The 16602-nt window shown below is 44.0% G+C and overlaps 1 protein-coding gene across 1 annotated transcript; it reads left to right on the top strand.

Moving 5' to 3' along the window:
• Positions 1-470: 470 nt before the first annotated feature.
• LOC308132157 (dynamin-1-like protein) lies at positions 471-11239 on the top strand. The gene is made up of 17 exons (XM_080499154.1): positions 471-561; positions 1030-1143; positions 2558-2699; positions 3211-3257; positions 3339-3410; positions 3497-3583; positions 3769-3931; positions 6815-6935; positions 7030-7368; positions 7799-7919; positions 8060-8215; positions 8326-8415; positions 8545-8643; positions 8827-8937; positions 9036-9145; positions 9283-9442; positions 9589-11239. The coding sequence occupies exons 2-17, from the start codon at positions 1042-1044 to the stop codon at positions 9643-9645; spliced, it is 1977 nt and encodes a 658-aa protein (XP_080355280.1). The 5' UTR covers positions 471-561; positions 1030-1041; the 3' UTR covers positions 9646-11239.
• The last annotated feature ends 5363 nt before the right edge of the window (positions 11240-16602 follow it).

Consider the following 16602-nt stretch of genomic DNA (forward strand, 5'->3'; position numbering starts at 1 on the left):
GCATACTGAGACTAAACAAGTAAGCTGCTAATAACTTTTTATGTGCCGTCACAGCTCATAGGAATGCACATTTTTCATCTCCCTGCTTCCAGAACATCTTGTGACCAAGGCTTCAAACGCATTCACACTCTTCATAATGAACCAGGATATATATATATATATATATATATAAGTAGCCTTCCCAGAAGTCAGAGGAAGTACAGTTAAAGGTCTGCTGAGTGTAGTCTGAATAGCTGTTTTGTTCCATAATAAACCTTAAGTGGATAAAATGGAAAATTGAAGGCGTGACTTTTGTTCCCGAGGGACTCTAGAGGGCTGAAACAGAGTCCACACATTAGCCAATCAGGTGACTGAAACTCGAGTTTCATATTTTGCAGCCAATCAGAGCGCTGAATTCTAAAGCAGTCCCGCCCATATGTTGCACCGACAGTCTGCTACAAATTTTCGAGAACAGGTTCTGGTAAAATGCTCTGTTTTTAAAGCCAGCATTTATTTTCCCTATCAAGGATGACATACTGACCACTTGAACCAGAGGAGATTTGCTTGGTTGCCATCAGAAAGGTAAGTTTATCAGCGCGCTGGACGATGTGGCCGTTTCAATGAGGCGTTAGCATGATGCTAGCACATCTCTCCTACTTCCTGCCTTTTAACCTGCAGCTTCAAGCTAGCACATATAATCCAGCAGATCAGCCTTTGTCGCGGCCGTTGTAGCCCACAGATTATGTAGACCGTGATAACAAACCGGTGTTAATCTGGGAATTTACCTTCTGATCGTGTTGATCTGAGCGGGGTGGTGTCGGGTCCTCTCATCAGGACCACTGTGCCCTTTAGCCAAGCAGCACAGTCTCAGTCCCCAGGGGAATCAGCCACATTCTATTTATATTCTATCTTCATCAACTGCAGCTTTCTTTTACTTGGAGCTGTATTTGCCATCCTCGGCCTTCTCTGGATCTTTTGAGAGTATTCTTTGCTTAACTCGCCTTTGTTGACTGTCCATGTTTATGCTTTTTTTGTTTTTGGTCATTCCAGGAAGACTGAAAAATGGAAACCCTAATTCCCACCATCAATAGGCTTCAGGAGGTTTTTCTAACAGTGGGTGCAGAAGTCGTACAGCTACCTCAGATAGTCGTGGTTGGATCTCAGGTGAGAAAAAAATAATGAAATGAAACAATAACATTAACGTTTTCAGGACATGACACTGCATGCTGTATATAAATCTATTAAAGATTGGTTGAATAAATATCTATCCATCTTCCACATTGCTCTATTGAACGTAAAGAGCCAAGCAGCCATGCACACAGTGAGAACTTGCAAACCTGCACTCAACCTGGTGACATTCACCTTTGTAGAAGCGCATAAACCACTTCTCCTTTGTCTGGTCCTCTTTTAAGAATTATTGAAACAGTTATCGTGGTTAGCACTCTCGCTTTGCTGTTAGAATATCCCCGATTCAAGTCTGGACAATGACTTGTTCTGTCTGCAATTTACATGTTCTGCCTGTGTGTGCGTGCATGGGATTTTTGTCACGCCACTCCAGTTTTGTCCCACAGTCCAAAATTATGCATTTGAAGTTAGCAGATGACGTTAAATTGTCTGTAAGTGTGAATTATAATGTGAGACTCCCCATGTCTCTCTGTTTGACCTGTGATTGACTGGTAACTGTCTAAACGGTATCCTGCCAATCACCTAACTGGGTTTGGCTCCGGCACCCTCACAATGTAAAAGATGGATAAAGCAGGATATGATAATCGTGTCATTTGAATGAAAATACTATAACACTGTGAGTTTGAAACTCTTAATCTGTACCCATTTGTTTATATATCCTTAAAGTGACTTGCTTCATCAAAATGTTCTCTAAAGTTAGCTTTCTGCCTAAATGTTATGTTATGTTCTCAACCGATGCCTACGTTGGACTACGGAGCGGGAAATTGTTCACCTCTGTGATGTAGATTCTATCTTGTTTTTGTTTTTGACTTGGCAGATGTCACAGGATCTCTTTCCCTCACAAAGGTGTGCTCCATTCTACCTTGTTCTGCTCATCATCGAGCCTCTCGCCCCCCAGCTCCTCTGCTTCTCTCAGTTCCTTGCCCCCCCCGCCCCTTTTTTTTTTTTTGCTGGTTAAGAGTCACACCAGGCTGCGCTGTTCTACTTTAATAATTGATTATTATTGTTTCGCCCAGCCAAGGAGTTACTTGAACGCAGCATGAAATGCATCCTTCACAGGTCCCAAGCAGCCACGCAGAAAAACCTTTCCTCAGTGAGAGGATTAGTTTATTTACAATAATGGCGATTTTATGAGGGAGATTGCAGTTACCATAAACAAATCATGGGTAATGAATAAATTAAGCTAACGGGTGAGCTTGACACCAAAATAACAAACGACGCACGGCCCTCTTCAAACTTTAATCAGGGGAGCACAGGGAAAAAAATACTTGCAGATGTGACCACAGTCGTAACATTATTTAATAATTGACAAACAATGTGGCTGAAAATACCTGTATTATTAACTTCACGTATGTCTTCATCTGACCCTGGCCTCTCTCATGTGTCTCTACAGAGCAGTGGGAAGAGCTCTGTGCTGGAGAGCCTGGTTGGGCGGGATTTCTTGCCTCGGGGATCCGGAATCGTCACAAGACGACCTCTGGTGTTGCAGCTTGTCAATGTTGCCCCTCTGCAGGACAGACTGAAGCTGGAGAACGGTACACTGAAGCTATTTCTGCCGTTTTGTGTCGTCGGGAAATTTCCTCGACATAAATGCTCAAGTTTTGAAAGTTTAAATATACTGAGTGTCAAGCAGATTCTGGTTTTTTTTGGGGGGGGGGGGTTTGGGCATAGAGATTGCTCACAATAGTCAGATCTTTCACTCAATTGTCTTTACTTGATCTCTCTTTACTAATTTATAGTCTTTCTTCCTTATTTCTTCTTCTGCTTCTGCTTCTGCTTCTTCTTCTTCTTCTTCTTCTTCTTCTTCTTCTTCTTCTTTTCCTCTCGTCGCTGCTTTTTCAGGAAATGGGGTAAAACAAAATGTCCAAAACAGCCACTCAGGTCTCTTTATAATTACTCTGCATGGACGCGTCTTTGTGTCACCTCATTTGTCAAGTCTCAAACATTTCGTTCGCTCTGATGTTCGCATGTCTACTGTCATCTGTGTGACTCTCCAAACCCTGATTTGAAGTGTGGATTAACTCGGGCTCACTCTTATTTGCTCAGGTGTCAAAGCTGAAGAATGGGGTACGTTCCTGCACTGCAAGAACCAGGTAGATTCACCTCAACGGCTCCAATGACTCACTTTTGTTTTCTGCCGCGTTTAAGTAATGCGTCTTGCTTTTTTTCGACAGATCTTCGCAGATTTTAAGGAAATCCGTCAGGAGATTGAAGCCGAGACTGATCGCACTTCAGGAGAAAACAAGGTGAGTGGAAAGTTTTGAAGGGAGCTATTTTAAGCTGATCATTTTGCCCGAACTGCCATTTTCTCCCTCTTTCTCATCTATTCTAGGGAATCAGTCCCGAGCCAATATATTTGAAGATTTTCTCACCCAAAGTCCTCAATCTCACTCTGGTTGACTTACCTGGAATTACAAAGGTAAACTGAGCCACTTGACGGGGGTGTCGTCTTTTTTTTTTTGAATTTGTTCTTTTGCTTGTGCAAACATTGTGACAGGAGACGGTCGATAACGCTGATGGAATTGCAGATCTGCCGTCGGCGTAGGCTCACAGGTTCCGTGCTGCGGTTACTGTAACGCTGCCTGATCGTTATTGTTTCCTCAGGTTCCTGTTGGAGACCAGCCAGAGGACATCGAGGCTCAAGTGCAAGAGATGATCTTGTCCTTCATCTCCAATCCAAACTCGCTCATCCTCGCAGTGTCCCCTGCCAACTCTGACTTGGCCACGTCCGACGCACTGAAATTGGCTCGAGAGGTTGATCCAGATGGTAGGACATTCTGTATAGAGGCGCTTTTTCGCCTGCGATTTCATCTTAATTTTCATCCCTGCACTGGGCGCCCGTTGCATAACGCGACTGAAATTGAAATTCATGAATTGAATTATTGAAAGTGCTGGAAGAATACATTACTCTCAAGTCATTTCAGGCTGTCAAGACAATTTGTCTTTACAGTTTACAATATCCTGTCAGCTAATGGCTGCTTTGAGAATTAATGTTGCTGTCATGATACAATCTACAGAGTAGGTGTATTGGAAATGAAAATGTGCCTGTAATGGTATCTGAGAGGTTGGCAGTGTGGCCTAGAAATGTCTGTGTACGGTGATATTTGTACAGAGTAAATGGCCTCCGAGTAGTTTATTATAATGTCCCAAAGGAGATGTAAATTGGCCAATCGTTCATTCGTCATTTCCTCTGTGAACCTCAGAAGGGAGATATTCTTCTTATCCAGTACTGTTGAAGTAAACAAGTAAAAAAAAAAAAAAAAAAAGGAATGAAAAGAAAACAAACACAAGATCAATCATGAAAATAGCCCGGCTCTGACGACATTCTCGCTACAGTGGGAATAAAAATCTTGAGGTGCATCTCCGTATAAACGCGCATTTTAAATTTATGTCTCGTCATGTGACGACTCAGGACGCCAAAGCAACCCACAGTCCGGATGACCGGAGTAAAACAAAAAAAACTCTTCTGGAAAGTCACAAACAAAGCCGTCCTTCGTCATTCTCACTGCAGTCTTCCATAGTCCCACGTAATCCACTGGTGTATAAAAAAAGTCACTTGTAAGCTGGAATAAGACTTGAAAGTTTTTTTCACACGTAGAATATTAAGCCTCAAAGAAAACATTTTTGACTATTTTTAATTTTCATGAAAGCAACTTGCTTGAACATGTTTTTTTTTTTTTTCTATTTAGAACAGTGGGGTATGACATCCAGATATAGACAGAAACAAGTGATCACTAACATCCTCATACACATTTAAATTAAGATACTTTCATACAGTAAGAGAGAAAAGGGATACTGTATAATGTTATATATGCACATGCATACAAATATACATTCAACATTTTGAAATGGACAGTGTTCAAAATATACAATTGACCTTGGAAACAAATTGTAATTCAAAACAAACATTAATGGTACGATAGGATCACTGAGTACAACATACGTGTGTCGTGAGCCCTGTCATCTCCCCCTCACACACACACACACACACACACACACACACACACACACACACACACACACACACACACACACAGTGAGGCACTAAAAAAGCAGTGGTACAAGGTCAAACGTTAGCTGTTCTATCTAACTTATAGCCATAACGTGATTCATCAGAAGGCAAGCGGTGCATGGCATTGAAGTGGGAAACAAGAAGGATGGACTTTTGGACGAGTTCCACTGTAATAGTATTGCGCGTCGGGCAATGAGAGATGTAAATGCAATGATTTGTTTCTGCCGAGAATTTAAAGCATTTAGAATCGTGTCAGAAGCGGACCCCAAAGATGGCGACCCGAGGACATGGCTGCCAATTGAAACTGATTAGCGGAGAGATGGTTTTGAAGGATCCGTTCCAATAAGCTATTAACTCTGGAAGAACATAGGAAGCACATATGAGTGAGATTGCAGGGAGTGTCATGGCATCTGTTACAGATATCCCGAACAGCCGAGTATAGGACTGAAAGCCTGGATTTCGAGAGACGAGCCCCGTGCAGTACTTTAAGTTGTGTGAAGTTTGACTAGTAAACCTGTGGTGGTGAAACAACTTTCATCACAATAAACCTGGCCTGGGTGAATGTGAATTTTATTACCGTTTGGCTCCTCGATGCTTTCATCACATACATTTAGCACCGAATTTGTCAAATCTCCAGGAACAGAACGCAATTTAAATACTTTCCTCCTCTAAAGATAACACTCTCCTATCTTCACCCTTCAAACGCTGGCGGAAAAAAAGGCCTTAATGAGGAAAGTGACGATGAAAAACATTTGCTCTAAACTTGTATAAGAGATTCATTCATAAATAATGTAAAGGTAATCTACAGTTTGCTGAACCCCATTAACATTCCGACTGAACATTAACACGTCCTTTTTAGTTGTGAGAGGGTCATATTTCAGTTTTATCTCGCCCTCTTCTTTATTGTATCTGAAGTTTCTAATGGCGCCTTCAGTATTGATGTAAATTATGTCCGGTTTTTGGCGGTTTGTTCTGACAAAGTCTTGATGCATCGCGATCTGGATTGTCTTTGCAATACTTTAAGGTTTTTTTAATGCTGCATAATAGTTACTCTCGAGACACACTGGCAAAAGTGATAATTTTGTCTTTTCTCAATAAGGATTTCCTTATGACCAAATCAAGCCCAAATAAATCTCCCATTTCACTTATTCACACACACCTGCCATCACCGAGCCTGTTGGCAGATTCATCTGACAAACCGTACCTGACAAAGATCCACCAACGGTCGGAACACCATTCAGTCTATCTCTTAGTGGTTTATATTGCATATGCAGATTTTCTTCTGCGAAGCTCCTTAAGATACGTTACACGTGCAGGATGTGCTCGTGGACCTGTACATTGTCAGATTCCTCAGTTTGCTCTGAAAGCCTCCATCCACATGCATACCCACTGGGTTTGTGTGCATATTCATCAGACTCTGCGCTCAAGACGACATGAAAGTGTTCTTCAAAAATCACATATGGGAAGAAGCCTCGGGCACCAGATCCGCCTCCTGTACAGATTTATGTAGATGAATGTTTGTTTAGTGTAACGGGCAGCTGAGGGCTTTCCTCTTGAGCTTTGTCTCCGTGAAATCTTTCCAGTTTGCAGGACTGCTGGGCGACGATGATTTGCGACTGTGTGTTTGTGTTAAATCAGGACGTCGGACACTGCTGGTCATCAGTAAGCTGGATCTCATGGACGCGGGCACCGACGCACTGGAGGTTCTCCTGGGCCGTGTCATTCCAGTCAGGCTGGGGATTATCGGGGTGGTTAATAGGTTTGAAATAATTAACTCCCTTCGTTTCAGCCTGGTTTGGTCGTATGACAGGTTGTGATTTTACTGAACTCCTGCTCCTGTTGTTCCCCTGCAGGAGCCAGCACGACATCAACACCCAGAAGAGCTTGGAGGACTCGACGAGGGACGAGCAGGCCTTCCTCCAGCGGCACTACCCCTCGCTGGCGTCTCGCGCCGGCTCGCGCTATCTGGCCAAAACTCTCAGCAGGCTGCTCATGCACCACATCCGAGACTGCCTGCCGGACCTCAAGACCAGAGTGACCGTGCTGAGCGCGCAGTACCAGGCTCGGCTCAAAAGCTACGGTCAGCCGGTGGAGGACCACAGCGCCACCCTGCTGCAGATCGTCACCAAGTTCGCCAGCGACTATTGCAACACCATCGAGGGAACTGCCAGATACATACAGACGTCAGAGCTGTGAGTGTGACTTCTCCGGGGAACTTCAATATCTTAAGACATGCTATCATGATGATGATGATGATGATGATGACAGCTTTATTTCTTGTTTTGGAAAATTGTCTCATTTACTCAGGTTGTTCTTATGACAAATTCAGTGATTGTTGCACGACTCAGCATTATACTTGCACTAATGCAGTGCCATCAGGGTAATGTCCTTGGGGTAATGTAAGTCTAAATAGAAGTGGTATCAGCATCTTCTGCTTGCTCCTTCATCCCCATACTTCTCCTATTGCAAACTGATTAATTCATGTAAATATGTGGGGAGCAAATATTGACCTTTTTTTTTTTTTTTTGGTTGACTGCATTTAATGTTGGCACTATTAACATTGCTGACACACGGCAGTGAGAAGCAGGATTGACGTCACGGCTTCACTCGTCTCTTCTGCAGCTGTGGCGGCGCTCGGATCTGTTACATATTCCATGAGACCTTCGGCCGCACTCTGCAGTCCATCGACCCCCTGGGGGGTCTGACGGATCTCGATATTCTCACCGCCATCCGCAATGCCACGGTGAGCTTCTCCTCAATTCTTCCCCCCCTGTAACTTCTTAAATACTGATTCTGGTTCAAGTTCCTGTTTTCGGGAAGGCTGGTGGGTAAATCGGAGTGGTGGTGTGCGTTTTGTATTTGCATCTGTAATTCTCCCCGCAGGGTCCACGGCCGGCACTATTTGTGCCCGAGGTGTCCTTTGAGCTGCTGGTGAAGCGGCAAATTAAGCGTCTCGAGGAGCCGAGCCTTCGCTGCGTGGAGCTCGTTCACGAGGAGCTGCAGAGGATCATCCAGCACTGCTCCTCCTTCAGCACGCAGGTGAGCCCCGAGACGGCGGTGCACTTCACACGTCACCGAGTCTGAGGAATAACGCTGCAATCATTATAACGACGCCGTGTTATAGCAAAATATGCTATTGTGTTTTGAAGGAGCTTCTGCGATTTCCCAAACTGCACGATTCCATTGTGGAAGTCGTGACTGGATTATTGAGGAAGCGCTTGCCGATCACTAATGAAATGGTAATCCTCAGCTTAGCTAAGAGGATATTTCATAATGATTATAATAGCCAACATCTAAGCGTTATTATCTGGGGTATCCCCCCCCCCACCCCCCCCTTTTTTTAATTTATTTTTTTATTTTGTCTTCAGGTACACAATTTAGTAGCAATCGAGCTCGCCTACATCAATACAAAACATCCGGACTTCACAGATGCAGCGCAGGTCTCAGCGTCTGTCAATAGTCAGCAGGTAGGTTGTGTTTGTGCGTCACACGCTCACATTTATGGTTTAATTTGCAGCACCACAAGTAAACCCGTCGGGGGTTTCACTTCCAAACAGAGTGGCCCCTCGCAGAGTTCTTTAGTGGAATTTCAGACGGGGCCCAGAATTGGGCTCACCCTCTGACTTCCTTTTCAAATTTCTGGCTTTCAGGCTGAGGCGGTCGACGGGGGGAAGCGCTGGAAGAACGAGAAGGTTGCGGAGGAGAAAGTCGCAGGCTTTGGCAGCCCCGGCAAAGGCCAGGCCATTAACTTCCTCGACACGGTGAGTGGCGGGATTAGCGGTCGGGCAAAAACGCTGCATCCACCGCAGGCTGCCTACATAAATGTTTTTTTGCCGTGGCCCCCCCCCCTCTCTGCCAGGCTGTGCCCGCCGCCCGCAAGTTGAGCTCCAGAGAGCAGAGGGACTGCGAGGTCATTCAGCGGCTCATCAAGTGCTACTTCCTCATCGTCCGCCAAAGCATCCAAGACAGGTCTGACTGGGAAAATATGCCGAGTGAATCCCGCATTCCCGACATGTCCACGGGATGTTGTTGTTGTTGTTGTTGTTGACAACAGCAGCAGACTTTGAATAATCTCCTCGCTGTCTGGGGTCTGTGTGTCTCTGCAGCGTGCCCAAGACGGTCATGCACTTCCTGGTGAACTTTGTGAAAGAGCATCTGCAGAGTGAGCTGGTGGGTCAGCTTTACAAACAGAAACTGCTGCAGGAGCTGCTCATTGAGTCACAGGACACGGCACAGCAGCGAACCGAGGTTGCTCAGATGCTCGAGGTAAAATTGGATGGTGCTTTTTGTTCTCGGAGTGGATTCTGAGCATCACAATCAGCGAGCCTGTTCTCCTTTCCCTGTATCTGCCGTTTTAAAAGCAAGCAATGTAACCAGCCTCTCTCATTTTCTCTCTTTCTTTTCTTTTTCAGGCTCTTAAAAAAGCCAACAACATCATCTCCGAGATCCGGGAGACCCATCTGTGGTAGCCAGAGGAGACAAACCGTTTTACTTGTCATACGACAGCTTTGAGAGTATGAGAGTGTATGAGAGTTTACAGCAGAGAAAACGTACGACTGAGTGTGTGGCGTGTCGTCGTGTGGCAGTATCGATGTTTTCTCGAGGACCAATGAACATGGTACATGTAGATCTACTTTTCCTCTTGAGCTGTTGATCTGAACAGCAGCTGGGTTTTGTTCGATTTTTTCTTTTTCTTTCTTTTCACTGTGAACGTCAAGAGCGTGATTAATCAAAGACTCAGGCCAAATGTGTTTTTACGAATGTGAAAGACACCGCCGTGAACAAATCCTCTTTGCACCATAGCATTGTGTTAATTTTAATTTTTCTGTGTCTTTTATCATTGTTGGGCCAAATGTGAACTGTATGTGGTATTTGGTGTATTTAAGTTGTTCTCCAGGGTGTTTTTTTGTTTTTTTTTCACACTGTACATTTTTGCACTTTCCAAAAACCTGGCTTGCCTCTGAGCCTTCAGCAGGTGCTAAAAGTGTGTAAGATTAGATTTTGTTAGTCTGATTTCTCACCAGAGATGGAAACGGAAGCAAACTCCTTACTCCGTTGATCCTTACTGCAGTGCAACACTTGAAACACACTGCAGTTATTTTCAGACATTAAAGAATGACTGCAGACTGGTTTTCCAGCTTCACATCAATAATCGATATTAACTTTATTTTTCAAACACACATTTACATATCAGCCATTTTTTTTTTTTTTTTCTTACTGTGGTATAAACTGTCCAGTGTTGTGTGTAGCTGTTAACGAGCGGCCCGAACATTCCCCAATTACAATTCTCTCTGTTCTTGTGAGACTTTTAGAAAACAAAACAAAAAAAAATCCCTAATTGGGATGAACTGCTGTAGTTTGCAGTACATGCATTTCATTTTTGTTGGTGAGTTTCTATAATTGAAATGTTTTAGAAAAGCCAGCATTGCAGGATTAGTTTTCATATTTTTGTTGTTTGGACCTGAGTTTTGTATAGCTTCTTTTCACTTCCCAGAACAATTATCATCTCATTGCACTGTTAGTGGCGCAGACACATAAAATCAACTCCTCTCTCCACCCATGCAGATAAATGCCCTCCCAGGAATCCGACTCGCTGTGCAGATCTTTCCTGCATGCTGTTTATTTTTTCAGTCCCCAACCATAAACGTAAATCTTTACGTAGCCAGAGCGATTAGCCTCTGTGCCAGTCATTTTTCTCATTATGTAATTTTGCTTGTAGGGTACAATTAGGCTTTTTCCTCTCCCGCTGTTCCCGGCTTCATAACGAGCGGATTTCTCCCTCTAATCTGAATCTGTTCTCAGAGCTGAAATAAATAGTTATCTTAAGAATGAGGCTTTTACACAGCCCTCATAAACAAACTCTCGAGTTCTCTCTCACCCTCGGTCTGTCTTCTTTAAAAAATCCTGTGTATGGTTGCATGTGTGTGTGCGTGTGTGTGTCCAGTATGCACGTGAGAAAGTCAGAGCTGATGTATATTTTGTATTATTTAAATCTATATTATCATCATGTGTCGACTGCCTCTGAGTTCTTGCCTGCCAATATTTGTGATAAATGTTTATTGAATGAAGATTCTGTCGAGTTTGTAGGAACTCATTAAATGCCCAACAAAGGACATGGTACAGTCAAGAGTCTGTGTGAGCATTATTGAAGACCTGCAGCTTGAAGTGTTGAGCAGTTTCTGAAAGATCCTTTTGTTTGTCACCTACAGTGATGTGATGATAGTTGACTCCCTCCTCCTCACAGTATTGATTTCAAGTGGCTGAAAAAGTCTTTCTAGTCAGAGGGGTCTGTCACAGTCACATCAGCAGGATGAAGTGTCCTGATTGCCCATCACACACACACACACTCAGTTCTCGAACCCCTTTATTATTTCCATTTGAGTCTAGACGGCACAATCTGCTGTAGAAAGAGTCAAATAATCACCTCAGCACCTTATCTGCCCTGATTTAGATGATCGATTATCACCCTTTGATGTCAAAGCAACCCAAGTTTAACACGAGGAGGTGTGAGACGTGAAGTGATGGACTACTTGAATGTAGCAGTGAGAGTCGGGGGGTAAGGCATTGTGTGTGTGTGTGTGTGTGTGTGTGTGTGTGTGTGTGTGTGTGTGTGTGTGTGTGTGTGTGTGTGTGTGTGTGTGTGTGTGTGTGTGTGTGTGTGTGTGTGTGTGTGTTTTATTGGTCTAGAAAGGCAACGACTCAAATAGGTGCTGGAACTGCAACCCTTGTGAAGTATTAAAAGTGCCCATAGCAGTTCAACATGATCCATATATTCAGACTGAACCTTTTTTTCCCCCATTATATTTTATTCCATCTGATGTGGGTGCAGTGATGAAACATGAGAAATGAAGCAGAAGCTAATAAAGTCTTATTCCAGGTGATTATTTTAAATTGCCTGCACTTTGTCTCCTACTGTAGCCAGTTATTCTCATCACCCTCTTATAACACACCCCACCTCCCCACCAACTGAGACCAGACTAGACCATACCAACTCTGACGTGATGGGAGGGGGCTTGGCTGCAGCATCGTGACAACTGCATCGCTCGGGTCTCTCGCAAACCGGCCGAACGAAGGAGGAATCCCTCCATCTGACATCTGGCCCCAGGTTAAAAATCCCTCTCGGATGTTCGCCCTGCCTCCCGTACAGTTAAGAGGCTGCTTGAGCAACATTTCCCTCCTTGAGTTTGGTGGAGTATTGAGCCCGTCAGCAGAGCAGCCTGAACAAAGCCATGGGAGAGAGAGAAGGAGAGAGAGAGAGAGAGAGAGGGAGGGAGGGAGGGAGAGAGAGAGAGCGAGAGAGAGAGGAGCTTGTGGGAAGAAATGTCTCTCACTGACTCTGTCGCCTCGACAACCGGGTAAGAAAGGAGGGGAGGGAGGACCAGGGAGGGAGAGAAAGATACTGGGGAGCATAAAAGGAGGGGGAAACAACACATTATGAACTGCTGAGATGAGAAGATTCCTGTAGAGTGAGGGAGGAAAGTGTATCTCTGTGTGTCATTCTCTCGTGTGGTGTCTTCTTCTCCTCATTGATGAGTTATCAACTATGACAACAAAGCAGTAACTGATGGTTTTCTATTTGATTTCATTTGCCCCCATTCATCAGTGCACGGAGCAGATGAAATCGCAGAGCACAAGTTGAGCCCATTATAAGTGGACCAAGCAGGGCCTGAACGCTCCACCTGTGATCCTCCTTCCACCAGGTAAGTCTCTCCTCTGTGTTGCAGGCATGTGCTTGGATTGGGATGCTTTTGCTCTGTGCATGGGAAACGTTGCTCATTAAAGGGAGTCGATGATGCAGGTTTATAGGAAATAAAAGATATGAGTTTAAAAAAAATAAAAAATGAATAAAAGTTGCAAAAAGAAATGAGAAAACAAAAACTCCCCTCTGTGTTGTTTGAGTCTTTATATTCTTCCATCTGATTTACAGGAGTAACAGTAAATGCATGCATGATCCACAAGATGCTCCACTGTGCATACATCTTTGCACTCCCTTCAGTGCGAACACAGATTGGAACACAAGGAAATGAGCAGCTTTGTTAGGTACAAATGGGATGTGGAGAGTTTCACATGCTTCACAGGCGGTGGAGAATAAAAGGCAGGTCCCCTATAAACATAACGCCGGGTGCTCATGCATAGGGAACGTATTCATAGAGCACCACTGGTGAAATCAACGCTCCTTTAAGTGAGGCAGTACGCAGGTTGAGTTGACACCATACTGGATGTGTATGGAGCAGGAGGCAGCATGTGATATCCATATTGGATGAGATGGTGAGAAGATAAACTGGGGAGGGTGGAGGGGAGGGGTGGGGTTATTTTTAGCCGCTGTCAGTAAACGAAGGTTACACATCTCTCACCTTTGTGGACACAATAAAGATGGTGGAGGGAGAGAAAAAAAAAAGCAGCTCGATTGACGCGTATAGGGCAAGAGAAGAGAGACGCAGGTGTTGAGTGGAATGATTGTATGTGAAGGGTTCGAGCGATCTGCGTGCTGGGATTGCTCGGAGCTCCCTCTTCTATTTGACAGAGATGTACTGTAGATGAGTGGGGGGGGGGGGGGGGTAATAACACTCACACTCAGCTCATCTATGTGTTTTTACAGGAGAAACAAAATGGCCAAGTGTGGTTTTTTTTGCTTATTCCTTTCTGAACATGACACACGAGACAGGCGAAATGCAGCTCTGTGCAGCAGAACATGCTCTGGCCCTGACTGCTGCTGCTGCACGTCAATCAAGCATTCAGGCACAGCATGACCACAGAGGTTGTGCTGCTTTGGGGGAATTTAAGAAAACAAAATGCTTCAGAATAAGTTCTCGGCTGAATCTATTATGCGAGTATCCAAAACATACTCGCACGTCGAGTTTAACTCAGGAGCTGATTCATTTTTGAAGGTGATATTACTGAATTTCACACCTCGAAACCTGCACCTACAGGTTCATTTCAGACTTCCCTGGGCTTTTACATGGACTTGAATCACTCACAAAGAAGCACTGCCACACTGTGTGGCTCAACATAACTTTATTATTGACTGGGCTGTATCGGAGGCCCTTTTTATTCCAGTGAATAAAGAAAGCAAGATGGTAAATGTCAGTTTTTAATGTGCACCCACACAGGTTGTAATTCGCCTGTGTTCTCCCAGTGTGTGCCGTAAAATAACAACGGCGAAGACTCCTGACAGCTTCTAAACACATTTAGTTATACCAGGCTCTGCGCTGCTCGCCGTTGCTTTGCACCGCTCATAATTACCGTACAAGAGGTGCAATGTTCTTGGATGTGAAGCGCAGTCAGACTCATCAAGACGAGAGGAAAGGAGGTGTCCCAGAGGCCGTGCTTTACTGTGGTTATCTCCCCTCCACTGTACCTGCTCGCTGTCTACTGCCAGGCGCACGTACACAGCAAAGGGCTCACTTAAAACACCCCAGCTTTGCTTTTATGTCTCATATGCACCAAGTCTGCCCATCAGCCACTAATGAGCTCCTTGAAATGTCGGACTTTGACATCTACGGTTCTAATCAGCCTGTTTTTTTGATGCAGAAGTGACCAGAGGAATAAAGCGGTGAAGATGCAGCTGCCATTTAGGTTATTTTCAATGAATATTAAATGGCAATAAAGGCCAGCCCCCCCCCCCCCCCCACACACACACACACACACACATATCTGAGGTGCAGGTTGTTTGTTTGATAGCTATGGAGTGTCTTCACTCGTTCCTCAGGCTTTCTCTCTCCTTCCTTCCTTTCCACCTCTCTCATCATGTTTCTGCACTGGTCTGCGAGCCTCCTCTCATCTTATGTTGATGAGAGCACGCCAGAGAGGCAGCAATGAAATGTAACACCATTATAGAAAACTAATTACTAAAATTAACAGCTGTTTGTTTTTTTGTTTTTTAATTCTCTAGCTGTAGAAATACAATTATACCTCACATTTTATGCAGGCATTGGCCACATAATGGGCCGGCTCTTTCATCATTTGAATTAGAAAAGCGACTTGCCTTTTATCATTGCACAAGGCACCATAATAGTGCTCATTTTCTAATAATTGTCCATAATGGTTGCAGATAACCAAAAATACTGCTTTAAAATTACATCCTGCAAAGGAAGACAAATTATTTTCTTTGTTATTTCAGAAATATGCAGCAGTGTAATCCCCAACTAATGAAACTGCATATTTTGTTCTTAGTTTTTCCTTTACAAAAAGGAAAAAATGCCCCCCCCCCAAAGACCATTCATGACTTTGTCCTCTAAAAATGGAGCAAGTTCGCGTCCACTGAGGGTGGATGGCGGCCTGCTGCCCTCCCATTAGAAAGGCACACTGGTGTCCTTGTCTGTGTGCTGAGATGACATAGTAATTAATAGAACCTACTGTTGTGGAGATTAAAAAAAGGAGAATAAAAAGCCTCCAAAATGGTCGTCTTTTGTAGAGAAAGGGAAAAGCTCTTGGTTGTCAAGTCTGCAGGCTTTATCAGCTCTTTCATAAAAGAAAGAAGAAAAAAAATCCAGGATAAAACTACATTAGCACATCTAAGTCCTGTGGACATTAGAGAACACTGAAAGCAGCTTCTCTTAGAAAGCAAGAAACTGTCGAGTAAATGCTTTTAATGATGTGTCTATAAAACACATCCCTGAAATGCTACGATATCAGTGAACTTGACTTCCACTGCCACATAATGGACACATGAGATCATGTTTAACCTACATGAATGCATTTTCTGACTCATCATTACTATCACTGGAAGTTTATCCAGCTGTAAGTGCATACATTAACATCCCATAAGGCAACAAAACTCCAGTTCAATTTACAGCCTTGAGTTTTGTCTCTCATGAGTCTTCCTACTGTTTAATGTAGGAGTCTCAATAATTTCTACAAATATTGATTATACAGTATAATTTGCGCATTCTTCTTTTCATGATGGATTTCCCCTCAGCGCTGAGGTGAATGCAGCTATCTCTTACACATAATCAAGATTCAGTGTTGTACCTGGCCGGCTCTAAAGAGAATAGATAAATCGCTGCAGTTGGCAGGCGCACTTCCAATCGAATGCAAACTGTCTGCAGTATCTTGGTGTAGAAAAGTCGAAAAAAAAGTGTCGCCCATTGACACTATTAGTCAAAGGCTTCCCATCACAGGAGATAAACCTGCTCTTACTCCGCAGCTCGGTGTAATATCCTACTCACTCTTCTTGTCAGTAATTAGACAAGTGAGATGATTTAATTTGGTGCAGAGCAGAGCCCGCTACACCGACTGCTGATATTTAGAAAGCCACCGGTAGAGCTCTCTTCAGGTGATAACGCACACTGACAGAGAGAGAATTAAATCACAGCTTTTAGCCGGTCTCACCCCCAAGCTTTTGTGATCAGCATCCTAAAGCGGGACTCAGCCGACCATTTTCACTTGTAAGCCCTTGAGGACAAAAAAAAAAAAAGGTTTCCCCC

This window comes from Blennius ocellaris, assembly GCF_963422515.1.
Source record: "Blennius ocellaris genome assembly, chromosome: 7".
NCBI classification, from domain to species: Eukaryota; Metazoa; Chordata; class Actinopteri; order Blenniiformes; family Blenniidae; genus Blennius; species Blennius ocellaris.

Coding starts and splice junctions, on each gene's coding strand:
- LOC308132157 (XM_080499154.1), top strand. CDS start 1,042: ATGGAAACCCTAATTCCCACCATCAATAGGCTTCAGGAGGTTTTTCTA. Junction 6,936..7,029: donor ATTATCGGGGTGGTTAATAG/GTTTGAAATAAT, acceptor GTTCCCCTGCAG/GAGCCAGCACGACATCAACA. Junction 8,938..9,035: donor CCATTAACTTCCTCGACACG/GTGAGTGGCGGG, acceptor CCTCTCTGCCAG/GCTGTGCCCGCCGCCCGCAA.